Source organism: Macaca thibetana, chromosome 15 (genome assembly GCF_024542745.1).
Source record: "Macaca thibetana thibetana isolate TM-01 chromosome 15, ASM2454274v1, whole genome shotgun sequence".
In the NCBI taxonomy this organism is placed as follows: Eukaryota; Metazoa; Chordata; class Mammalia; order Primates; family Cercopithecidae; genus Macaca; species Macaca thibetana.
Genome location: NC_065592.1, coordinates 8,321,617 through 8,346,244, shown reverse-complemented (window position 1 = coordinate 8,346,244; position 24,628 = coordinate 8,321,617). Strand labels below are relative to the sequence as shown.

The following is a 24,628-nucleotide window of genomic DNA, read 5'->3' as shown; positions in this document are numbered from 1 at the left end:
GCAAGCAAAATTCAGGAGAGACTTTTAAAGCATTTTTTAATCATTTAAACCGTCTAATTGTTGGTGCTGTGAAGAATCGAGTGTTCCTGTTGAAGAGGTGTTTGGCTGGTTTGGGAGGGCCACAGTTCCGGTCGTGTCGCTGGTTCTGTTAGGCAGAGTACAGTATGAACTGGTCATTTCATTGTCCCCTGCCAATGGGAGCAGCAGGTTTGCGTCCAAAGAGGAACACAAAAAGTTCATCCCAGAGGGTGAAGGTTAAAATCCCTGGGAGCACTTCATTATCCATATCTGATGCTTCTCAGTTCTCATGTCTTGTCCTCTGTGAAGGCCTTTCCATCCCCCAGGGGAGGAGGAGTACCTGATCGCACGCCCATCGGCAGTGGCTGTGTGTACATGTCACTCAGTGAGTGCATAATTTGTGCTTCAGTGCCCTTCTCTCCTCACAGGATGGCAGCTGCCCCAGGGGTAAAGGCTGCAGCTGTCGTGTATACTGCTGTATCCCAGGGCCTGGCTCAGAGTCAGGGCTTGGTGAGTTTGTATTGACTGAATAAAAAAGAGATGAGGCCAGACGCGGTGTCTCACACCTGAATCCCAGCACTTTGGGAGACTGAGGCAGGCTGTTGCCTGCCTGAGCAACATAGTGAAACCACGTCTCTACTAAAAATACAAAAATTAGTCGGGCGTGGTGGCGCACACCTGTGGTCCCAGCTACTCAGGATTCTGAGGATCACTTGAGTCTAGGAGGTCGAGGCTGCAGCGAGCTGTGATTGTGCCACTGTGCTACAGCCTGGGTGACAGCAAGACCTCTCAAAAAAAAAAAAAAAAAAAAAAAAAGAAATGATGAGAACCAGAGAGATTTAATTTTTAAATGTACTTTTTGTGTTGTTTTTTGAACTGGGTTCCTTATATTCACCCAGCCTGGAGTGCAGTAGCATGATCTTGGCTCACTGCAACTGCCACCTCCCAGATTCAAGCAATTCTCCATCTCAGCCTCCCGAATAGCTGGGATTACAGGCATCTGCCACCATGTCTGGCTAAGTTTTGTATTTTTAGTTGAGATGGGGTTTCACCATCTTTGCCAGGCTGGTCTTGAACTCCTGGCCTCATGATCCACCTGCCTTGGCCTCCCAAAGTGCTGGGATTACAGGCGTGAGCCGCCACCATACCTGGTCTTTTTTTTTTTTTTTTTTTTTTTTTTGGAGACAGAGTCTTGCTCTGTCACCCACGCTGGAGAGTGCAGTGGTGTGATCTTGGCTCAGTGCAACCTCTGCCTCCTGGGTTCAAGCAGTTCCCCTGCCTCAGCCTCCCAAGTAGCTGGGATTACAGGCACCCACCCGGCTAATTTTTGTATTTTTAGTAGAGACGAGATTTTGCCAAGTTGTCCAGGCTAGTCTTGAACTCCTGACCTCAGATGATCTGCCCTCCTCAGCCTCCCAAAGTGCTGGGATTACAGGCGTGCGCCCGGCCTGTTTCTCTTTTCTTTTCTTCCTTCCTTTTTTTTTTTTTTTTTTTTGAAACGGGGTTCTACTGTGTTGCCCAGGTTGGTCTCAAACTCCTGGACTCAAGCAGTCCACCTGCCTCAGCCCCCAAGTAGGCAGCATACCTGGCTAATTTTTAAATTTTTTTTTAAAGAGACAGGGGTCTCACCCTCTGTATCCAGGCTGGTCTCAAACTCCTGGGCTCAAGGGATCCTCCCATCTTGGCTTCCCAAAGTGTTGGATTCCAAACAGATATGAGCCACTGCACCTGGCTGAGATTTAATTTTTTCAAAATAACAAGACTGCCAGAGAGGTTGCCAGATAACAGATAAGAAAGCTGCTGTGATTTTGCGTCTTCGGGTGTTGTGTGCGTGCCTGCGTGAATCCACTGCAGCCCCAGAGGCAGGTGTTCTATCTTCTCAACTGTGAGACTTTCTGAGTGTCCCTCATTAATGCACTGGGTTTCTCAGAGGAGGTTCTTGTAGATTCTGTTAGTTGATACTCATCTTGAAGATAATTTAGGATTACAGGAATTTCTTTTGGAATCCTAAGCCTGATTGCTCCTCCCTGCCCGTCAACTCATCATGAGCCCAAAGGAGGAAGAAGAGGAAATTTGAACCTTCACCACCCACGGTCCCATTCTTAAACTGAATCAGTAATTGAATGCTATTAAGCAAAATTAATTTGCCTCCTGCAGGAAGGTTTATGATGAATGAAAGGATTGCTGATCTGGGAGGGAGCCAGGCTTCCCTCTACTCATCAATATTTCAGAGCCATAGGCAGTGTCAGGAAGGTAGCTGTCCTGGCTCAGCTGACCTTGAGCATGCATGAAGGTAGAATCCAGCCAGGAAGGTACTGAAAGGGCTTATTACAAGTAGCTTAATGATAACTTCAGTGAAATTTGCAAAATGCACCTGTGGGTTAATTGAATTTACACCCTCAACTAGTGGGAAGCTCCCCCAGATGGTTCTCTGGGACCAACCTGAGACTAGTCCCAGTGGAGGTCACAGCTCTGTGCAGAGCTGGAATGTTTAATGCTGGCTCTCTGGGGGGAAAAAATTCCTGATTTGTAGCATCTTCCAATTCCTGTGATGTCAGTATACTCCCACCATAGCCAGGTTACAGCTGCTGACCCTTGGGCGGGAATCGCTGGTGCAAGCCAACTCCAGCTCACGCCTGTGGCTGTGCTGCTCCCACATTTTTTTCCTGGTGACTGGAGGAGAGCCTGCCCAGCAGACTTGATTCCAGATAGATGGATGTGCCTCTGAGTGGTCCTCATCTGCATTAGAGGTGGCCTCTTGACTGAGAGGGTGTCTGAATGAGGCTTGCTTTTTAAAATGAGAAGTTAACGAGCTCTTCATTTTGTTCTTTCTTCTCTCTAGCTGCTATTAACTTAGCAAAGCTGAAACTTTTCAGACATTATTACGTCTTGGTAAGTAAAAAAAAAAAAAAAATCCTTAATCTATAAATAAAATCAATTCAAGGAGTAGAGCAAATGAACTTCCAAAGAATTGGTGGAAGCACAAGATGTGCCACCTAGAGCTGAGCAGTGTGGCTTGCTTTTTTTTTTTTTCTTATCTTTTTATTTTTTTCTTTTTTGAGATGAAGTCTAGCTCTGTCACCCAGGCTGGAGTGCAGTGGCGCAGAGATCTTGGCTCAGTGCAATCTCCACTTCCCAGGTTCAAGCAATTCTCCCTGCCTCAGCTTTCCCGAGTAGCTGGGATTATGGGCACCTGCCATTACACCCAGCTTATTTTTGTATTTTTAGTAGAGACGGGGTTTCACCAAGTTGGCCAGGCTAGTCTCGAACTCCTGACCTCAGGTGATCCACCTGCCTCGGTCTCCCAGAGTGCGAGGATTACAGTGTGAGTCACTGCACCTGGCCAGTGTGACTTGCTTTTTTGATTTTTTTTTTTTTTTTTTAAAGACTGGGTCTCTCTATGCTGCCTTAAGATGGACTCCAATTCCTGGGCTCAAAAAGATCCTCCCACCTTAGTCACCTGAGTAGCTGGGACTGCAGGTGCACGCCACCACGCCTGGCTTTCATTTTATAAAATCTAGTTGTGTCTTTTAAAATAGGAAATTAAATATCTGAGTTACATTTTTTAAATTTTTTTTTATATTTTATTTTTAAGATGGAGTCTCACTGTGTCGCCCAGGCTGGAGTGCAGTGGTGCAATCCCGACCACTATTTTTACTCATTTAGAAAACTGGGATCGCACTATCATGTTCTTCTGCAGCCATTTTTGTTTTATTCATTTAAAAAATTATTGGAGTATCAGCCGGGTGCGATGGCTCACGCCTATAATCCCAGCACTTTGGGAGACCGAGGTGGGCGGATCACAAGGTCAGGAGATCGAGACCATCCTGGCCAACATGGTGAAACCCCGTCTCTACTAAAAATAAAAAATAAAAACAAAATTAGCTGGGCGGGGTGGCTCATGCCTGTCCAACATGGTGAAACTCCATCTCTACTAAAAATACAAAAAAAAAAAAAAAAAATTAGCTGGACATGCTGGTGCATGCCTGTAGTCCCAGCTACTTGGGAGGCTGAGGCAGGAGAATTGCTTGAACCCGGGAGGCAGAGATTGCAGTGAGATGAGATAGAGTGCCACTGCACTCCAGCCTGGGCAACAGAGCGAGACTTCGTCTCAAAAAAAAAATTATTGGAGTATCTACCTCTCTCTTCTTTCAGATTTCCCTGCAGAAAACTAGTTACATGTTGTGGTAATAAATTTTCCTTAAGAAGAAAAAAATAAGACAGTTTTTTTAAAACCTAAAAACAGGACTCTGATGGACATGAAAAGTTCTATCAGCTAGCACCAAAAGACAGAGCTTGCTAGGAATTGTTAGGATCATAATTTCTTAGACTGTATAAGGTACATGCCTCCCAGAGTTAGTTTGCTTCCTGAGTCTTGAAAGAACATTGCTAAGTCTTTCATCTGTGAGTTTGGCATTGTCACTTTGGACAGTTCCTTTGCTCAAGCAAACATCAGACTTCAGTGGTAGAGAGAGATGCAAGAGCAGACACTCCACTTAGGGTGGATTTTTTTTTCTTTCTTTCTTTTATTTTTTCTTTCCCATGGATTTTATATCATCCACCAAACAGGCACAGGTCATCACAGAACCTCTCTTGTTGCGTGCAGTGATAATGAGTGGTCCTTGGCCAGCTGAGCTTAGTCCCCGTGCACAGGCCATGCTCTGGTGGCCAGCACATTGAGTCCTTGTCACTGCAGGGAGAAATTAAGGCATCCTGTCTTGCTAGAGAACTTGGTAGTATTTGTACTTCTGTGAGTGTGGACCTTGAATGCTTGCAGCATCTGCCAGAGAAGAGGACAGAAGCCAGTAATTTCCCTGTGTGGTTTTATTTTGCTCTCACTACTGGTAAATATTCCTCAAAGCCTGAGAATAAGCAATACAGCCTGTGGAGATTGAAATCAAGGGCTTCTGTCTGTGGATAGGGTGAGGAAGGGTTAAGAACAGCCCTACTGAAGTGTCCTGTGCTCCCCGTGGGTGTGGCTGTTAGCAATATCTTGGTCACCTGGAGAGTGAAGACATTCAAGTGTAACTGGCGGAGTAGCCGTGTCTCTCCGCTGCATGTATTAATTCACACTGTAAGTGTCACATACTTTTCTTTGAGTGATTCTGTTTTCTGTTTCCTAGTTCATTTGTGAAAGCAAATTGTTAAAGTGGTGTCCTGATTTTCCTGTTGATTTGATTTCCTGTTTCTTTCCTCCTCATACAGATTGTGTGTTACATATACTTCACTAGGATCATTGCATTTCTCCTCAAACTCGCTGTTCCATTCCAGTGGAAGTGGCTCTACCAGGTATGCTGCTCACAGGGCGGAATGCCAGAGAATTTATGCCTGAGGATAAAGTCTTGAAGTGTAACTTAACAGTTGTTACTAATTTGTCTGGGAATGACCACGAAGACCTTCCATCTCTTCTTTTTGTTAATTAAAAAATTGTTTTTTTTAGTTTTTGAGACAGGGTCTCTGTTGCCCAGGCTGGAGTGCAGTGGTGTGATCTCAGCTCACTGCAACCTCCACCTCCCGGGTTCAAGCGATTCTCCTGCCTCAGCCTCCCGAGTAGCTGGGATTACAGGGATGAACCACCATGCCCGGTTAATTTTTGTTTTTTTAGTAGAGATGGGGCTTCGCCATGTTGGCCAGGCTGGTCTCAAACTCCTGATCTCAAGTGATCCGCCCACCTCGGCCTCCCAGTGTTCTGGGATTACAGGTGGGAGCCACCATGCCCAGCCTCCTTCCATCTCTTCTGGCCTATAATTGAGATGATCTGTTTGTCCAGAAATGCTGCTGGATTCCATGAGGAATCTGAAAATAATTGCAATCTTGATTTTAGTTTTCAGTCTTAAAAGTCTGAAGAGAAAAGCCTAAGGCAGAGAAAGATTTGCCCTGAATAATTAGAACTTAGATGAGATGTGGTCTTTTCCTTTAGTTACAGGGCTTAGAGTAGTTAGAAATCAAGACTGCCCTTCTTTGCCCATTTTATTATTTCGGTAATAAAGTCTCTTTGCAATAAACTAGAACCAGTTTACTAGAGTAGCCACCAAATGACTTTTTTCTTGAATAACTCACTTTGTGCTGTAGGCGCTGTAGGAGGAAGTGGGTGTGTAAGGAGCTCTTAAAAGCTCCCCACGAAGACTGGTTAAAGCAGAGCAGAGCGCGGCCTCTGAAAGGTCATCCCTGGGCAGGACGCTCCTCGTTTAGGCCTCGGCAAGTCTAAGGAAAATGCCCTTTAGCAGGAAGTGGCATTTGAGTGAAGAACCAGCAAGTGGTGGGTTGTGGGGGATATGTCAGTTCATTGAGTTGCGCTGCTTTCTGAAGAACAGTTTTGCTAATCTCTTTATTTTGGGGTGGTTTTTAAACTTGCAGCTCCTGGACGAAACGGCCACACTGGTCTTCTTTGTTCTAACGGGGTATAAATTCCGTCCAGCTTCGGATAACCCCTACCTACAACTCTCTCAGGAAGAAGATGACTTGGAAATGGAGTCTGTGTAAGAAATCTTTCTTCCCTCTTCCTTAGCCCTGACCCCTTTGCCTAACTCAAAGCAGCACAGTGTGAATCGGGCCAGCTGCTCTCAGCATTTCGTGGCTCCAGGGGTGGTTCCTCTATTTTTAGCAGAAGGAATGGACACTGGAAACGGACAGGCTGTCTGATTTGGTTTGAAGTACAGTATCTGCCAAGCCTTGCTGGGTCTTGTCAAGGAAGATGGAACTTGCCATTCCACTAAGCATCATTGGAGCCTGCTTTCAAGAACTCAGTGGCAAGAACTTAGGAATATCCATGGCCAGTTCACGAGGGAGAATAAGGAGCCCACTTTCTGTCAGGCCCGCCATCAGGCGCTTATGTCTGAAAATGGAATCTTCTGAGTCATCTCTTAAGTCTGCTAATGATCCTCAGACATCCTCTATCGTCAGATAACTACGCGGCTTTTCACAGCACAATGACTTTGACCTATATCTGAGCACTAATAGGGGCTTTTCTGAGTCACAGAGTGAGTGACTCTAGGGTCCTATTTTCTGGGAAAGGGCGATCATTGTCTAGAAAAATGAATAGTGATTAAGCATATTTGCTTGTTAGCTCTGAAATTTGATAAGCCAGGTCAATTGCTGTGTTTGATGATTAGCCTAAGGCAGAGTTTTCCCTTCTTGGTTCACTGGTATGAAGTGTTCTGCCCCCAGCCCTGGCAGTTTTTGAATTCTTCCCAGTTCAGAGGCTGAGACTCGGCCCATGCTAGGCTCTGCTTGGCTGTCAGCGGGTCAGGCAGCATGAGACAGCTCTCTGTGCTCAGCTCCACGGCAACAGTAAAGGAAGGCAGGTCCTGCCAGTGGGCTCCAAACAGCATCTCCCATGCAGAGGAAGAAACTCCTCCTTCTAAACAGTGGAGTGGAGTGCAGGAGGACCATCAGCTGTGCCTTTCCTAGAAGTAGCAGGGTCTGAGCAAGCGTCTGTTGGTTGAAGAGGCACACATGTGTCAGGCTGGTAACCAGCAGCATCAGGAAATAACCTAAAACATGGTGTGTTTATCATTCCCCTGCTGGGAGGCTTTAGCTTCGTCCAGCCCCATAACACGGGGTCTTTGGGTGAGAGTGGCTGGGTCACGGCATCGTCTCCTTTACTGCATTGTACTCTACAGTGGTAATGGGGGCTTCCCGCTTCCCACATCCTTTCCCTCAGCCATTACATCTTGGAGTCTGGATGCATTATGAAGGTATTTTTGTTTCATAGCAACAGTTTTTTGAAAATTTTGTTTTGGTGCTTGTTTTCTCTCTGACAGTGCGGCCCACGCGGCTGCTCTCTGTGCAGCCATTACCCCACCAGGCCTGACACAGCTTCTCTCTCTGGGCCTGGGAATGAGGGCACTGTCCAAAGTAACACTGACTTTCTCTCTGTTTCCCCGTCTGTTTCTTTGACCGTCTCTCTTTAGGCCTACCAATTTTGGCACAAGAAGTTATCGGTAAATAATCAGCAAGTTAAAAAGTATTGGGTGCAGTTTCAATTATCAGACTTGGTAGCTGCCTCCTAGGCTGTGGGTCTCCTTAATAATCTGAACTACTTCTGTCATCTTGAGGAGTGAGAGTGGAAAGAAGTGTTTGGTGTGGGTTTCTGGGCCAGGAGGTTTTCTCCCTGGGGTTCCCATTCCAGAACGCTGTCCTCATTCATGGCTGCTGTTCACCTTTTACCACTCCCTGCATTCTTTCATGTGGGCAGAAAACGAACGTGGAAATGGGAACTGGAGACTAATAGAATTGTCTCTTCACCAGGTCTCCCCGCATTTCCAGTCCAGAAAACACTTTTTATAGAAATGGATGTATCAGCTGGGTGTGGTGGCTCAGCCTGTAATCCCAGCACTTTAGGAGGCTGAGGCAGGCAGATCACAAGGTCAGGAGTGCACCCTGGCCAACATGGTGAAACCCCATCTGTACTAAAAATACAAAAATTAACTGGGCTTGGTGGTAGGCGCCTGTAATCCCAGCTACTTGGGAGGCTGAGGCAGGAGAATCTCTTGAAATCAGAAGGCAGAAGTTGCAGTGAGCTGAGATCTCGCCACTGCACTAGAGCCTGGGCGATGAGAGTGAAACTCCATCTCAAAAAAGAAAAAAAAAGAAAGAAATGGATGTATCCATGGACCACTTAGACCCAAGCCACATTCGATTTCAGTCTTGTGTGGCAGAAGGAACCTGTGTCTCATTCGGCACTTTGGTGGCAACTACAGAGACTTGGGGCTTTGTGAGGAAAGGGGGTTACTGTTTAAATGTCAAGGAAAGAACGCTTATCTGCGGTGTAGATTGCTGCTCGGATGTTGGCCCTTCAGCTGTTCGGCCCCTTAAGTGTTGGCACCAAAATTAGGACACCTAGCGAGGTGCCTGTGATGCTGCTGAAGCCCCACCGCGGCGTGTTCCTGCCAGCGAGGCTTTTGGGTGTTCACCGGACCCAGCTCTCTCTTCTCACTGCTGCAGAGCCTGAGCTGCCAGGAGCGTTGCGGGCGCCCTGTCTGTGGGGGGCTAGCCAGGTTTCCTCACGCCGTGGGGGCCCCAGGTGTCCCTTCAGCCTCCCGGAGGTTTGCTGGGAGAACAGGATGTAGCGCCCACCCCACCCTGGGCATCTGCCATCAGGTTTCTTCCTCTCCTTGAGTTCACTTCTGCCACTCCCAGTCCTGGCCACACACTGAAGCTCCCTGTCACCCGCCCTGCCTGTGACAACCTCCCGCACTCCCACACGGCCTTGCTCCCATTTTCCCTCTTCTCCCAGGACTCACCCAAGCCCAGGGTTGCCTCTGCTACCCCCTCACTGCCCCCGGCCCCTCCTGAATGCCAGGTCCTCGTCCTCCTGCTCCGCGTCGCCTCGGACTTGAAGCTGCACTCTTACTGCGTCACACCAAGCTGGCCCCTCCCAAGCGTTCCCTACAGGCCTTGGTGACACGGACATCTGCCCAGTCTCCCATAGCCATGGCTGAAACACCTCCCTCCTGCTCAGCCCGTGCGGAGCGTCCTGTAGGCCTCACTTTGTGCCTCTCACCCATAGCCCCACCCTGCCTCTTTCTCTGTGCCTGGGCTTTGTGGTGGCTGACCTCTTCACTCCCGATCCTCTCCCCTTCCTGTCCATTCTTTTATTCCCCTGGAGACAGAGTCTCACTCTGTCACCCAGGCTGGAGTGCAGTGGCACTATCACGGCTCACTGCAGCCTAGACCTCCCTGGGCTTAGGCAGTCCTTTCACCTCAGCCTCCTTAGCTGGGACCACAGATGAACGCCACCATGCCCAGCTAATGTTTTTGTATTTTTTTGTAGAGATAGGGTTTTGCCATGTTGCCCAGGCTGGTCTCAAATTCCTGGGCTTAAGCGATCCTCCTGTCTCCACTGCCCAACGTGCTGGGAATGCAGGCATGAGCTGCCCTGGGAATACATGTGTGCCCGGCCCTTCCTGTCTGTTCTCCCAGGCTCTAGAATCACCTGTAGAGTGTTTTTGCAGTGCCAGTTTCCTGGCCACACCCCTGGAGACACTGATTCTCACCTCCTTGTGCTCAGGATTTGTGCTTTTCTCACTCCCTAGGGCAGCCTGAGCAGGAGGCAGAACTGAGAACCGCTGGAGTAAGAATCAGGGCCATCCTTGGGTGACCAGGCAGACTGGCCCTGGACAGCCCTGCCGTCCTGTGTCCGCCCCTGGCTCTCTCCCTGCCTCTCTCCTTCGCAGACTGACTGGAGGTATTAAATATATATACTGTAGGCTGGGTGCAGTGGCTCAAGCCTGTAATCCCAGCACTTTGGGAGACCGAGGCAGGTGGATCACCTGAGGTCAGGAGTTTGAGAGCAGCCTGGCCAACATGGTGAAACCCCATCTCTACCAAAAATAGAAAAATTAGCTGGGCATAGTGGCATGTACCTGTAATCCCAGCTACTTGGGAGGTTGAGGCACAAGAATCACTTGAACCCAGGAGACGGAGGTTGCAGTGAGTCGAGATGGTGCCACTGCACTCCAGCCTGGGTGACAGAGCGAGACTTCATCTCAAAAACTAAAATCAATATATATATATACCCTGTGAGTACTTAGCACTCTCTGACTGCCCCAGGAAATGTCCTGGGTTTTTCCTTCATGCTTTTTGCCTATTTCTTCTTCTTGGAAACTCCTCTGACTTCCTCCCACCCAGCTCCTCCACGTCTCATGACGGGCTTCCTGGCTTCCCCGGTTCCCCAGCAGAGGGGATTCTTCTCAGCCGGAGCCATCACCGAACCCGGTTCCCAGCACTCCCGTCTCTGCTGGAAGTGGCTTTGCAGTGTTGCTCTGGAAGACCATCTCTTCTCCTGGGCTGTGGGCCCGCTGAGAGCAATAAGTCCATTTCTTTTTCCTCTGTGACCTAGCATGAGGCCTGTCTTGAAGAGTAAAAGTTGTTTTCTCTCTTGGCCCACCATGTGGAAAGGAGTATTTTCTTAGAGAAAGAGACGGAGAAAATGTTTTTCCCAAGTCTGCTGTCAGGCCCATACCCAGGTCACAGTGAATGCGCTTTGCCTCTTAGAGTCAACGTGCATTGAACTCCTTGTCGTTTTTTAACAAGATGCAGTAACCATAGGACAGCTGTGTGATTACTGGAATGTTTCTGGAAGACATGGGGTCGCATTTCTTTGTAGTCTCAGTCGCTGTGGAGAGGCACGGGGGCTGCTGTGTGGCTCGGGACAGGGGCTTCTCTGGCTCATGCAGAGGCCCTACCTCCTGTGTCCCCGTCTAAAGAAGGTCCCTTCAGGAGCAGCCCTGTGCACATGGATCCCCCCTGGGGCAGGTGTCTTCCTAACGAGGCCAGGCCTGAGACACAAGCCAGCTGGCAGGAAGTGACGCTGGGCGGCTTCAGCTGAGGCATTTTCGTCTTAGGGGATGCTTTTAGACTCACTTATAGCATCTATGGGATCTGGCCATATACCTTGTCCCAACTTTGCCATAAGTACAAATAACCTGTGAGTCTAAAGGACTTGTTTGAGAAAGGTCCGGGCTGGGAGTGATTCTTTGAGCCTGGGTATGGCAGCACCATGATGGCAAAGAATGAAGAGACAAAGAAGAGGGAAGTTTTCTTCCCTTACCCCATACAAACATTTATTTACCATGAGGTCCAGCTGCATGCACTCTAGATGGGTCACATACACAGCCACTGTGTCACCACTGTGTCACCATTTGTAGGGGAAGGGGTGAGGTAGTTGGCAGAGGGATGGGATGGGTCCTTGGAAAGAGTCTGTTGAGTTGATTGATTGAATTTATTTTACTGATGAGGAAATTTCTTTTGGTCCACAATGGGGCAGCATAAATCTTCACTGTTTCCTAGTGTGCAGGGAAGATGCTGGACCAAGTGGCTTTTGACACCCAGTATCTCTGCCTAGTTCTCCCGCTACTCACAGAGCCGCCCACTTCCCTCATAGACCAGCTCACCTTCTGTGAGGCAAGAGATTATCCTCTTGAGATGGTGGGGCCTGTGCATGCGATTCCTTCTAATGGAAAGGACTGCCTTGCTCAGCTCCTCATGCCCCATGAGACCAGCGATCTTCCATTTTTAATTCTCGAATTCAACGAATGGCTCCATGGGGCCTCCTCAGAACCAGGCACCAATAGACAGAGCCCCGGGAGCTCACAGAGTGGAGGCAGAGGCCACGCGCTGAGGCACAGCCACATGGCCCAGCCCCCGCCTGCAGAAAGCAGCCAGTTCTCTGTCCGTAGCGGCCAAAGAATCTTTGATCCTGGAAGGTTCCTCTAAACCTGTGTTCTGTCCCCTGGCTCAGAAATGATCCATTATGACTGGTTATTAAAAATGTCTGGTTGGCTAATTAGCTTTCTTTTCTGAATGTCCAGTACGATTCAGATTTCAGTCTCATAACCATCACTGTCACCTATCTATGCACTACAAAAATTCCGCAAGCTGTGACAAAAAGATTCATGACGATTGTAATAATGATAGCTGGTGTTTATTGATTAGGCACTCTGGAGAATCTCATTTTTCCTCATGACAGTTCTGGAAAGTGAGAATTAAGCACAGAGAGGTCAAGTGACTTGGCCAAGGTTACACAGCTAGTAAGGAATGGGCCAGGAATCAAACTTAGATTCGCCTGTTTCGAAAACCAACGCCCATCATCAGTCCTAACCACCGTGCTGTGGCAGACATGGCCTTTTACTAAGAGACTCTGAGATGTTCCTAATTGTTTCTTCTTTCCTTGTTCAGTGTGACAACATCTGGGGTGATGGAAAGTATGAAGAAAGTCAAGAAGGTGACCAACGGCTCCGTGGAGCCCCAGGGCGAGTGGGAAGGCGCCGTGTGACAGAGCCGACCCTGAGGATGGCACTGTCCAAGGAAACTGTTAACTTATTCATAGTCCTATTGGAGAGCAGGAGCAGCTCCTCCAGTGAACTATTGGCACCTCCGACAGTGACACCAGGGCACATGGCTGGAGCACAGTGCTGCGGAAACCTGACTTTGTACTCTCTTTTATGGAAACGATCTGTGGCTGGTTCAAGGCAGCTGGATCCTCCTTCAGGCGGGAATGGGAGGGCGGGCACAGAGAGGAGGAGAGGAAGAGGAAAGGAAGAATTCATTTTTTATTTAGGTTTATTTTTTTCTTCTTCATTTGGGAGCTCTAAGGGGTATGCAGTTGTGACCCCACGTGTGGGGCAGCGTAGCAAGGACGGCTGGTGGAGAGGGAAGGAGGGTGCGAGGTATCTGTCTGAGGCTTTAGGAAATGTCTACTGAGGACCCCGGACTAACGAAGAGGGGCGGGGAGAGTGCCGTTGCCTGTTCAGGAGACAAAAATGAATGAAAACAGGTGACTTTGGAAAGCAAAGTCAAAACCCAGTTGAGGATGTAGCATCTGCCCCAGGATTCCTGCCCTCAGCATTGCCCCAGACCCTTATTCCGGATGCTTAGAGTGACCAGGACAGCAGCTCCTGCGGCCCAGTGGTCTTCTTTCCAACAGGAAAAGAAGGCTGTGATGTCACTGTCAGGGTCATGCCCTGTGGCACAGCCCAGGTGGTGGGAGGTGGTTTTCTGATTGAGATGTTGCCTGATGGATGGAAAGAAATGTATTTTTAAGTTCAAAAAGCATTAGCCTGTGGCATTCCCTGGACATCCACTCCCTGACAGCCCAGAGCAGCACCGTCTTGGCTTCCCTTCATGTTCGTGGCTTTGTGGTGTGTGATCAGAATTTAGGGGGAAATGGAAAGGAGTTTTCTTTAAGGAGCAGCTGGGGGCAGAATAGGTAGTCTTTAAGCAAATACTTAAGTCCAAGCAAATCATCCCCATTAAAAAGCTTTTCCTGTAGGCTAGTAGGATTTCTAAATAGATGAATTCAACAGACTTGGTCCCCATAGTCCAAGAGTATGTATGTGAAGAAAGTGAGCACGATTCAACAGTTTCACTCTCAGGGATTTTAGGATGGCGAAATCTTTCACAGAAACTCAGTGATTAAGTTCGCTTCCACACTTGCAGAGCTTGGCAGTGAACACAGGTAGCCACCTAAAGTGAGCAGTATTGCAACTCAGAAAATCATCTGAATAGTGGGACAAGCTCAGAAGGTCCATTGTGACTGAGGACTTAAAAGGAGACCAAACCATGGCCCCATCAGGAAAGCTTCTTAATGCTTGGGGGCCAGCTAGGTGGGGCTGCTTCCAAAAGCTGGAGCCCACCCCTGCCTGGGGCTTGTCAGAGAGCCACCCCTGCAGGGGATCAGGGACCTCCCGGGGGTGATAGTCGTGGTCTCTGGGGGTTGTTTTCTCACCTCTGGCTTAGAAGGGTCAGGCAGAAACCACAGGATGTGGGATCACACTCACTAGCCCAGGTTTGGGAACCCGAAAAAGTCTCCATTCAGAACATGGTTGTTTTCCCTGTCCCGTGCCATTTTATCTTCCTAAATGACTAACGAGGAAGCAGGTGTTCTTTTTCTGCACTTTGATTCGCCATCTGGGTTCTGTACGGTGCTCTGAAAGTGCGACCTGCCTTCTGGCTCATGTGGAGGAAGAGCAAGCGCCTTCCCAGGCCACAGCTGCTCACCTCTCGGCAGATATTTTAGGCGAGCATCCGTGTGTCTTCCCATCTTCAGGAGAAGGGTGAATGCGCCCTAAGAATTCACTCCTGGACCTTTGTAAAATTCACTTGGGACTGTGTGACAGAAGGGAGTTGGGGGGAGGATGGGAATATTTTTAACACTTTGTTTTCCTGTGCAGAAACACAATACCAGTTTTTGCAGAAATGTGTCTCAATCTGTGACTACCAAAGCCCTCCTTAGTCCTTCCCTCAGAGGGACACATTTGCTGTTTCTCCCGCAAGCAGATGTTGTGGATGAGGCGACAGACTCCTTGGCAAGAACGAAAGGTGTGATGAAACCTCCCTGCTCGGAAGGGTCTCCGTGGAGGTGTCCTCATTTCACATGCTGGGTTTTGCAAGCAAGGAAGCCAGGGAGGGAAGGAGCTAGAGAGAGGCAGGCATGTGTGTGGACAATCGCTGGAGCCGCAGCTGTCAGACTGGCACGGGAACGCCAGTGTTGAGTGTTCAGATTCCACGCGTACGTCTGGGCTCACTCACGGCATGGCCAAGTGTCTGCAGTGCTGGTCCTGACCCTTCCAGAGCAGCCGTGGACAGATGAGATAAGACTGTTCAGAAACAAAGATGGCCACAGCCTTCCTAACAAGGCGGTCATCTGGCCATGTCTGTATTGTAACTGGTAAAAGGCTTCAAGTCAGATCAAGAAAAGTCAAAACCCCAGCCCAAGATTGAGAAAGCAGGTGGTGGTTCCAAGCTTTTAAGAAATTATTGAAGCTCTCCATCCTGTTCTGTGAGCGTGTCTTCTCTTTCTCCTTCACGTCATAGCTATAACCCACCGTTCATCTCTGCTCTTGCGTAAAGATGACCGATGGCATCCAAAGCCAAGTGGCTTCACCAGCTGACAAGCCACCCTCCTGCAGCCTGAGTTTCACACTCCACTAGGTTCGTTGTCATGTGGTGTTTGAACGGTTAAGCCCTTGCAGTATTTCAGGGATCGGGCAGAAAATATCGGATGCACATAGCAGAGCCGTTGGTGGTATTTACAGCTTCGCTTGGTACTCCTCACTGTTTCTGCCTATACAAAAGATCCATGTTTCCTTTGAGAAATCTGTTGTGGACTGAAAGTGCTGCTGGCTGTGAAATTTAATAAAATGTGTATGTTTTGCTAGAAAATTATTTCTTGGACAATAGGAATAGTCATTGATCTCTAAATCCTGGCTCCTAACAGTGGCTGAGGACTTAGCAGCCCATTTCTTGGCCCCTCAGTGCTTTAAAGTGTAAGGAGCACTGCATTTGATGATGTTGAATATGACTCTGGTGAATCGTAGGAAGCACTTGTGAGGAGATGCTTGCTTCAGTGTAAAAGATGCTCATGGCCTGAGTCAGTTGAGTTTTCTTTAAAGAAACCACTTTAGAGTGAAATATCCAGGGTTTCCCCGCCCCTGACATGTCCAGCCTACCAAGGCAGCACACGGCCCCGTAAGTCCACTTCGTGTGGGTGAGATTTCCTCCTGCATGCTGACCTCATCACCATCTCTGCTGTCTCTTGTCCCACAGCCTCCCTCCCTCTTCCCTCCTCCTCTGCCCTCGCCCTTCCCCCTCCCCCTTGCCCTCTTCCTCCCCCTCCTCCTCCCTCCTCCACTTCCTCCTTCTCTTCCATCCCTCCTCCTCCCTCTTCTTCCCTTCTCTGCCCTCTTTCTCCCCGTGCCTATTGATCCCACGTAGGCTCATTCTGGGCACGGGCTAAAGGCTTTGGTGCATTGCAGCATTTTCTCCCAGCAGCTGTGTGAAAGATGCATTTTTCTAAGCGAAGGAGAATTTTCTCAAGAGCGTGCATACTCGTGCCATATATTACTGCTTTGGGTCACACAGGATGGTCTTCCTCTCCACACTAAAATGGGTGTCTTGTTTTGGTACTTACAACAGTCTACTCCAGGCACCCAGTCCTTACAGACCAAGGAAGAGCATAGCGATGCCTGTTGGAGTTGCAGATGCATTCTGGCCTCCTCCCCCGTCCTGAAGCATTTTCTTCAAGGAAGGCTCTTAGAACATTAGGTAGTCTGCTGAGGTTGTTGGCCCAGCTCCATACACCCAGTAGAACAGCGGAACAACTCATGCTTCATGCTGCCAAGCTGCTGTACTTCAAAGGAAACAGATCCTAGCCCATTCCCGCACCCCTGCTTCCACACTCCACGCTTCACCCCTCTGCTTTTCTCTGACCCGCCCCTGGCCTTGCAAGACTCACCGTAAGCTAAGTCCAGGGTGCCTCTGGCCTGCGGCTTGATTCTTCCCTTTAGGATTCAGCAAGTTAATGACTTCCCCGCTACAGAAGTTAGACTTGGACTTGATACCTCTTGGTATATCAAAAAGGTATTCATCCAGAACGTACCAAATGTTCTGAAAGACCCGCTCTTCACTCCAGTTTTCCCTAGGGTGTTTCTGGCAGGGCGTCTTTAAAAGGCATCTACCTGAGTGGACGCTAATACTTGTCACCACCTGGAAGGTAGTTATTGGTCGGCAGGCTGAACATACTCCACATTCCCCAGAGGCCACTTCTGTAGCCCAGCGATGCATCTGAGCCTCTCTGCGTGGTTTATGCTTGAAAAATAGATAATGCTTTTAGATGGCTCACTGCCAGGCCATGGGCCCCGCACATCTCAGGCCCCGTGTGAGGGAGCACACTGAGATGGTGCGGGAGTGAGTGGGCATGGCTTGGCCTCGCTGCCTCAGGGACCTGTTGGGGTTCTGGCAGCAGGGCGTCTGCAGGTGGGACGGCGTTCTGGGCAGAGTCAGAACGGTCAGAATGAAACAGAACAGCGAACTCACCCAGAGGGCAGCTTATTTTGAGGCAGGGTTTTGGATTTTGGAGGGGGCAGCCAGATGAGGCAGTGAGCCTCCAGAAGGTCAGCCTTTGGAGCACATAAGATTAACTGTTAACAGGGTCCAGAAGTTGTGTCCACACTGGGGCTTTGACTCTTCAAACAGCTTTTGCAGATCGTAAATTGCATTTGCCTAGTCATGTGACCTCAAAAGAAGTCAGACATATTTAATCCAGAAATAGTTTCGTTTGAGGGAGGGCTTGCAGGTCTGTAAATAGCATTTGCTTTCCTGGTTAGAGATTGGGATGCAGAAGGAGTTTTCAGTATTTTTTTTTTTTTAAACACTAATCATTGAAGAGTATTTATGTAAACATATAATGTATAATGGGTGGGGGATCCAATCAGGGTGATGTACGGGGTGAATTCTCTTGCCGTGTTGCAAAATGTGTAAAATAAAGATTATCTGGCAGAACCGTGTGTGTATGAGATCCAGGGAGTCGCCAGCTCCTGGTGCTTTCTCTCCTCCACCTTCTTCTCATAATTTTTTTTTTTTTTTTTTTTTTTTTTGATTTTGTTCATTAAATTAGTTAACTGCCTCCCACCAGTTCCTACTGACAATAGTGACACCTACTAGAGAAGTTCCAGGCATCTTAGCAGATCTGTGGCAGCGCAGTGAAGACCCAGATGCCTGAAAACCGGTTGTGGGTTACTGATGTCCTGCTTATGCTGGAGGCAGGTGATGCCTTGTGAACCAGTGTCAGGGCACTGCTGCCATTTGAGGGGAGATGACGGGCCTGGCGCAGAGCCCGCACTGTGACAGGCGCAAGCGCACCTCCTCCTGCATCAGTTAGCAATAACTCTGGGTTACCCCAGTTGGAAGCAGAGAAATCCAGGATTTTAGACTCAAAGCATTTTTAGAAGTCATTCAGTTCCAAAGCCCATATTTTACTAAGAATGTTTTAAATTGAGGCCTATTTTACCTGCAGTAGAATCCTTTTTTTTTTTTTTTTTTTTAGACGGAGTTTTGCTCTTGTTGCCCAGGCTGGAGTGCAATGGCGTGATCTCAGCTCACCGCAACCTCCGCCTCCCAGGTTCAAGCAATTCTCCTGCCTCAGCCTCCTGAGTAGCTGGGATTACAGGCATGCACCACCATGTCTGGTTCATTTTGTATTTTTAGTAGAGACAGGGTTTCTCCATGTTGAGGCTGGTCTCGAACTCCTGACCTTAGGTGATCTGCCCGCCTTGGCCTCCCAAAGTGCTGGGATTACGGGCGTGAGCCACTGCACCTGGCCAGAATCCATCCTTTTTAAATGTAGAGTTTGTTGCGTTTTGACAGATGCATGTATAGTCCTGTGGCCTCCACCACAATCAAGATGGAATATGCCCGTCACCCCATCCAGCCCCTTTTGCCCCTTCCCGGTCCCGACTGCCCCCTTTCTGAAACTACCACAGCCCCGGCTCTGATCCCACCATAGTCTCATTTGCCTCGTCTAGAACTTCATGTGAATGAAACTGCGCTGGGTGCCCTCTTTCGTGTCTGGCTGCTTTCACGCAGCATACTGATTTGTGATTCATCCCTCCAAAGCCCTGCCTTCAAAACTGCAAAAATGGGCCTAAAGAAGGTTCTGCCGCTGCCCACCCACATCCTTCCCCTTTTTCCCCCAGCTATTAAGTGTCGGAGCTGAGACAAGAACCCAGGCCTGCTGACTCCAACCTTGTTGGGATAATAAGGATTAAGTCAAGGACTTGGCCCAGTGCCTGGCACAGGAAGGCCTCAGAGAAGTGACTGTGTTGGTTACTGCCGTTGTGCTTATAAAAATGTGAGCATGGGCCAGGTGCAGTGGCTCACGCCTGGAATCCCAACACTTTGGGAGGCCGAGGCAGGCGATCACCTGAGGTCAAGAGTTCAAGATCAGCCTGAGCAATATGGCAAAACCCTGTCTGTACTAAAAACTACAAAAATTAGCCAGGCGTGGTGGCGCGCGCCTGTAGTCCCAGCTACTCGGGAGGCTGAGGCAGGAGAATTGCTTGAACCCTGGAGGTGGAGGTTGCAGTGAACCAAGATCCTACCACTGCACTCCAGCCCGGGCGACAGTGAGACTCCATCTCAAAAAAAAAAAAAAAAAAAAAAAAAAAATTTGAGCATGAACCTCAGTTCACCAGATGATAGAACTTAAAGAGGAGAGAGAATCCCTGTCCGTGGCCAAGGTTTCCCAGTTAGTGGCCATGCCCCATCCACAGCTGTTTCCGCCAAGCACCAGCAGGAGGCATGGGGTATCCTGAGAGTGGAGAGCCCAGGATTCAGAACCCAGGATGAGAGACGCCAAGGCAACTCGGGAAGGGGACAGCTGAGAAAGACTCGGGAAGGACCTTGCTGATCATCTAATCTAGTGGTCCTCAAACTTAGCGAGCACCTGAATCCCTGATAGGGTTCCTGGGGCACCTGAGACTCAGCATTGCTAACACACTCCCGGCTGGTGCCAACATGGCAGATCGGGACCACACTGAGAACAGATCCAACCCAGTTTTGTTCCCGAGTCTTGGGTCAGTCTCCAGCTGGCGACACAGACAAGGGCCCACCTTGCACACAGCTCTTGTGGGACAGAAGTCAGCGGCTCTGTCCTGCCAGGGGGCACTGCAGTGGGGACCAGGTAAGAGACGGCAGGCAGGTGCTAGCAGGGGCCTAGCTGTCCTGCTGCTCCCCTGAACCATCCAACGTGGAGCCCCCTTGCTGTTCAGGTCTCTCTGGCTCCTTCTTCCCCTACCGCTCACGTGGAGCTTTGCCAGTTAGAAATTCAGGGGCTGACTGAGGAGGGGCTTGAGAAGCCTCGGCGCCCGTGGGTTTGGCGTTAGGAAAGCCCACGCCCGCGAATCTGACCCCGGCTTCAGTAGTTGTGCCTTGCACCCTCCTTTGATCAGTGTCAGCAGAGGAAGAGCCACCTGGCACAAAGCAAGGGCTTAGCAAATGAGAGCCCTTCAGTGCCTGTGGCGGGCTGGACTTCATCCAGCAAGACCACCTCAAGAGGGCGATAGGTCGTTTCAAGGTCATTTCAGAACATCCCCTCTGCTTCCTCTGTTTGCTGAGCTTCCCATCACTAGGACCCTGACTGCACAGACACCAGCTAGCCAGGAGCTCCAGTGTGAGGCCGAGGAGACCAACCTGCTCTGCTGGCCCCAAAGATGCAGGTCGTGCCAAGCTGGTGTATTGACTTACTCTGAATATAAGCACCCACAAGCACTTACTGTCTGCAGCACTGGAACAGGCCTGGGCATCGCAGTTGCTTGGGAAATACTGACTGGACTTGAACCGACACCAGCGTCCTGGGAGGAACAGTTCTGTCCCAGGAAGTCTGGAAGCCAGCTTGGTGGTCGGCGGGTATTGTCAGGGGAGCCAGATGCCTCCCAGGTTGGCCGCCCTTGTCGGCTGCAGCATCTCATTTCTTCCCATTGTGCAGGAGTCTTGTCATGTCATTGGTCATCTCCGGCTGGTCCATTCTGATTGGCAGCTGCCACTGCTGGAAAAACATAACAGTCGACAACTCTAGTCTGATAAGCAAACTGTTTTGAAGTCAGAGAAATAACTGGGTCCTGATCATCGCGAGGCCGGGGGCTTTCTGGTTGTTCTGATAAAACAGGCAGTCTGGAGCAGGCTAAGTCTGGAGCAGATATTGGCCCCAACATGTGTTTCTGAGAACAGCCTACCGCTCCCGGGCCCCAGGACCCTGGGTAGACCCTCCCTGCCCCTACGCGGGCTCCTCATCACAGCTGCCCTTGAGTGGCCTGCCCTTCACCAGGAATCTGTCAGGTGGGCAGATCGGTAGCTGTAGACTCCCTCAGGCTAAGTTACAAGGAGGCTGGGTAAGTACTCACCCTGAGGAAAGAAAGCGCAGACTTCCTTCCTGGCTGGCATCAGCTTTGCCTTCCTGTAAGCCACCCGCATGGTGGGGCGTTTCTGAGAATCCGTCCTGAGCCCCTTGGCACTGGCCTGCCCACCCCCACGAAGAGAAGCATGCTCAGCAGTTGGGAACTGGATGTTGGGGGGTCGGTGTGACCCACTTGGGAGCTGCACCTTAAACTGCTCCTTCCCAGTTTGCCAAAGGAACGCTGACCTCTGCAGAAATGAGGAAGCTGCTCATTAACACACGTCCGCAGGAATCGAGCTTGCGCCCTGCATCAGCCATTCTAGTGTATGTCCTTAGACATAACTGCGTCTCCGTCACTCAGAGCCCTGGTTCCAGTTGGCCCCCGCCGCCTGAGGCTGAACATCATTCAGCACATGCTGGTAGGGGCAGGGCCGCAGATGAAATGAGGAGTAAGTCTGGCTGTTCCATACGGGAGAACAGTCCTGGGGAGGGGAGCAAGCCACGGGGCGAAGCCATGGGGCACAGCTGAGCGGCGGCACCGCATCTCCTCCCTTCCCGCTCCCTGCTTCCTTCTACCTTTGCAGCCATCTCGCTGTCCATCAGTCCCCTCACTCTGCATCTTCCCCCTTTCCATGTCACCTGGCCCCTTCTATCAAGCAATCAAGCTTGTTCAAGTTTTTCCTTTAACAAAAAGCAGCTAACAACAACAACAACAAAAAACAGCTGCAGGCCCCCGTCCCACTTCAGAGCTGTCTGGGGTCCACTGCTTCACCTTCCAGACACCCCGGCGCACTGCGGGCTGGTTTCAACCCTGCCACAGTCTGGCTAGAGTGACTCACAACCTCTGGGGGCTTGGCTATTGTCTTCCTTGACTTTAGCAGCTTTTAACACAGTGGGACAGTCTTCCCCTGTTGAGATGCCTGCCACCACCCCTCATACGCTCCATCGACCAAATTCAACTTCCTGTGGTTTTCCAGGCTCTCCAGCTGCGTGGCCATGGTCAGCTCGTGTCCACCCTTTAGTGCCGGGTCCTGGGCTCTGTCCCAGCTCTGGCCCTGCCCAGTCTCTCCCACTCTGGCTTCCTGACACCCAGGAGTTTATTTCAGCCTAACCCTGTCCTGAGATCCTCATGGCTCATTCTGCTGCCTCCTGGGCTGGTCCCTTTTTTTTTTTTTTTTTTTTTTTGAGACAGAGTCTCGCTTTGTCACCCAGGCTGGAGTGCAGTGGCACAATCTCAGCTCACTGCAACCCCCGCGTCCCATGTTCACGCCATTCTCCTGCCTCAGCCTCCCAGGTAGCTGGGATTGCAGGCACCTGCCACCATGCCCAGCTATTTTTTTGTATTTTTAGTAGAGATGGGGTTTCACCGTGTTGGCCAGGGTGGTCTCAAACTCTCACCTCAAGCGATCCACCTGCCTCAGGGCGCTGGGATTACAGGTGTGAACCACCGCGCCCTCCTGGGCTGTTTTAAAGGGACATCAAAAGCCATACTTTCTCTTTTTTCCCTTCTTTTTTTTTGTTTTTTTTTTTTTGAGATGGAGTCTCGCTCTGTCGTCCAGGCTGGAGTGCAGTGGCCGGATCTCAGCTCACTGCAAGCTCTGCCTCCCAGATTTACGCCATTCTCCTGCCTCAGCCTCCCAAGTAGCTGGGACTACAGGCGCCCGCCACCACGCCCGGCTAATTCTTTGTATTTTTCGTAGAGACGGGGTTTCACCGTGTTAGCCAGGATGATCTTGATCTCCTGACCTCATGATCTGCCCACCTCGGCCTCCCAAAGTGCTGGGATTACAGGCATGAGCCACTGCACCTGGCCTATACTTTCAAAATGGAATGACCACGCCCCTCCCTGATCCTGGTTAAAAAAAAAAAAAAAAAAAAGGCCGGGCGCGGTGGCTCAAGCCTGTAATCCCAGCACTTTGGGAGGCCGAGACGGGCGGATCACGAGGTCAGAAGATCGAGACCATCCTGGCTAACACGGTGAAACCCCCGTCTCTACTAAAAAATACAAAACACTAACCGGGCGAGGTGGCGGGCGCCTGTAGTCCCAGCTACGCGGGAGGCTGAGGCAGGAGAATGGCATAAACCTGGGAGGCGGAGCTTGCAGTGAGCTGAGATCCGGCCACTGCACTCCAGCCTGGGCCACAGAGCGAGACTCCGCCTCAAAAAAAAAAACAAAAAAAACAGACACCCACCTGGCCCTTATCCTGGATGCTTCCCTCTCCCCACCGCCGCCTCGTCCTGTGGTTAAAGTCCACCCGTTTCTGTCCCCACTGCTACTGCCCAGGCAGCCACCCTCATCTAGATGACAGCACCAGCCACCTGCCAGCTGGCAGCCAGGCCTCTAATCTTGCCCTGCTTCCAGCCTGTTTGCCATGCGTTAGCCAGGGTGACTCTTCAAAAGTGCTTGCCCTCTGTGTTAAGCATAGAGATTACAGAAGTGAGCCAGGAGGGTACAAGATCAAGATTAAAAAAATATATATTTCTGGCCGGGCGCGGTGGCTCAAGCCTGTAATCCCAGCACTTTGGGAGGCCGAGGCGGGCGGATCACAAGGTCAGGAGATCGAGACCACAGTGAAACCCCGTCTCTACTAAAAATACAAAAAATTAGCCGGGCGCGGTGGCGGGCGCCTGTAGTCCCAGCTACTCAGGAGGCTGAGGCAGGAGAATGGCGGGAACCCGGGAGGCGGAGCTTGCAGTGAGCCGAGATCGCGCCACTGCACTCAAGCCTGGGCAACAGCGTGAGACTCCGTCTCAAAAAAAAAAAAAAAAAAAAAAAAAAAAAAAAAAAATATATATAATATATATATATTTCTATACACAACAAACAGTTCAAAAATAAAATTAAGGAAAGAACTTCATTTACAATAGCATCGACACAATGAAATACTTAGTAATAAATGTAACAGCTACAAAACTTGTACTCTGAAAACTATAAAATGTTGAAAGAAATTAAAACCTAAATAAATGGAAAGACATCCCATATTTGTGGATTAAAAGACAATATTGTTGCCGGGTGCGGTGGCTCAAGCCTGTAATCCCAGCACTTTGGGAGGCCGAGATGGGCGGATCACGAGGTCAGGAGATCGAGACCATCCTGGCTAACACGGTGAAACCCTGTCTCTACTAAAAAATACAAAAAACTAGCTGGGCAAGGTGGCGGGCATCTGTAGTCCCAGCTACTTGGGAGGCTGAGGCAGGAGAATGGCGTGAACCCGGGAGGCGGAGCTTGCAATGAGCTGAGATCCGGCCACTGCACTCCAGCCTGGGCGACAGAGCGAGACTCTGTCTCAAAAAAAAAAAAAAAAAAAAAAAAAAAAAAAAAGACAATATTGTTAAGATGATAATACTCCCCAAATTGATGTACAAATTCAATGTCATTTCTATCAAAATCTCAGATGGCTTCTTTGCACAAATTCACAAGCTGAAGCTCATATG

The 24,628-nt window shown here is 49.7% G+C and overlaps 2 protein-coding genes and 1 pseudogene across 9 annotated transcripts in view; 2 read left to right on the top strand and 1 right to left on the bottom strand.

Moving 5' to 3' along the window:
* Window positions 1–17,802, top strand: part of GPR107 (G protein-coupled receptor 107) — an 84,400-nt gene extending 66,598 nt beyond the window's left edge. For 2 of the 3 annotated variants that reach the window (XM_050759927.1, XM_050759928.1), the window contains 4 exons: window positions 2,861–2,910; window positions 5,224–5,307; window positions 6,376–6,497; window positions 12,700–17,802. In XM_050759927.1, coding sequence (XP_050615884.1) covers window positions 2,861–2,910; window positions 5,224–5,307; window positions 6,376–6,497; window positions 12,700–12,796 — 353 coding nt within the window. In that variant the 3' untranslated portion in view covers window positions 12,797–17,802. The remainder of the gene's footprint in view (window positions 1–2,860; window positions 2,911–5,223; window positions 5,308–6,375; window positions 6,498–12,699) is intronic. The other variant, XM_050759926.1, reaches the window with a different exon arrangement.
* The window catches only part of C15H9orf78 (chromosome 15 C9orf78 homolog), a 583,691-nt gene that overhangs the window by 303,176 nt on the left and 255,887 nt on the right, over window positions 1–24,628 (bottom strand). The window contains exon 1 of one of the 5 annotated variants that reach the window (XM_050760234.1): window positions 16,212–17,798. The exons of the other annotated variants lie outside the window; for them this stretch is intronic. Coding sequence (XP_050616191.1) covers window positions 16,212–16,242 — 31 coding nt within the window. The 5' untranslated portion in view covers window positions 16,243–17,798. Of the gene's footprint in view, window positions 1–16,211; window positions 17,799–24,628 lie in introns of those variants that run through there. 5 annotated transcript variants of the gene reach the window in all.
* Window positions 14,658–17,802, top strand: LOC126937103 (uncharacterized; annotated as a pseudogene). The gene has a single exon (XR_007719639.1). The product of XR_007719639.1 is annotated as an uncharacterized LOC126937103 (transcript).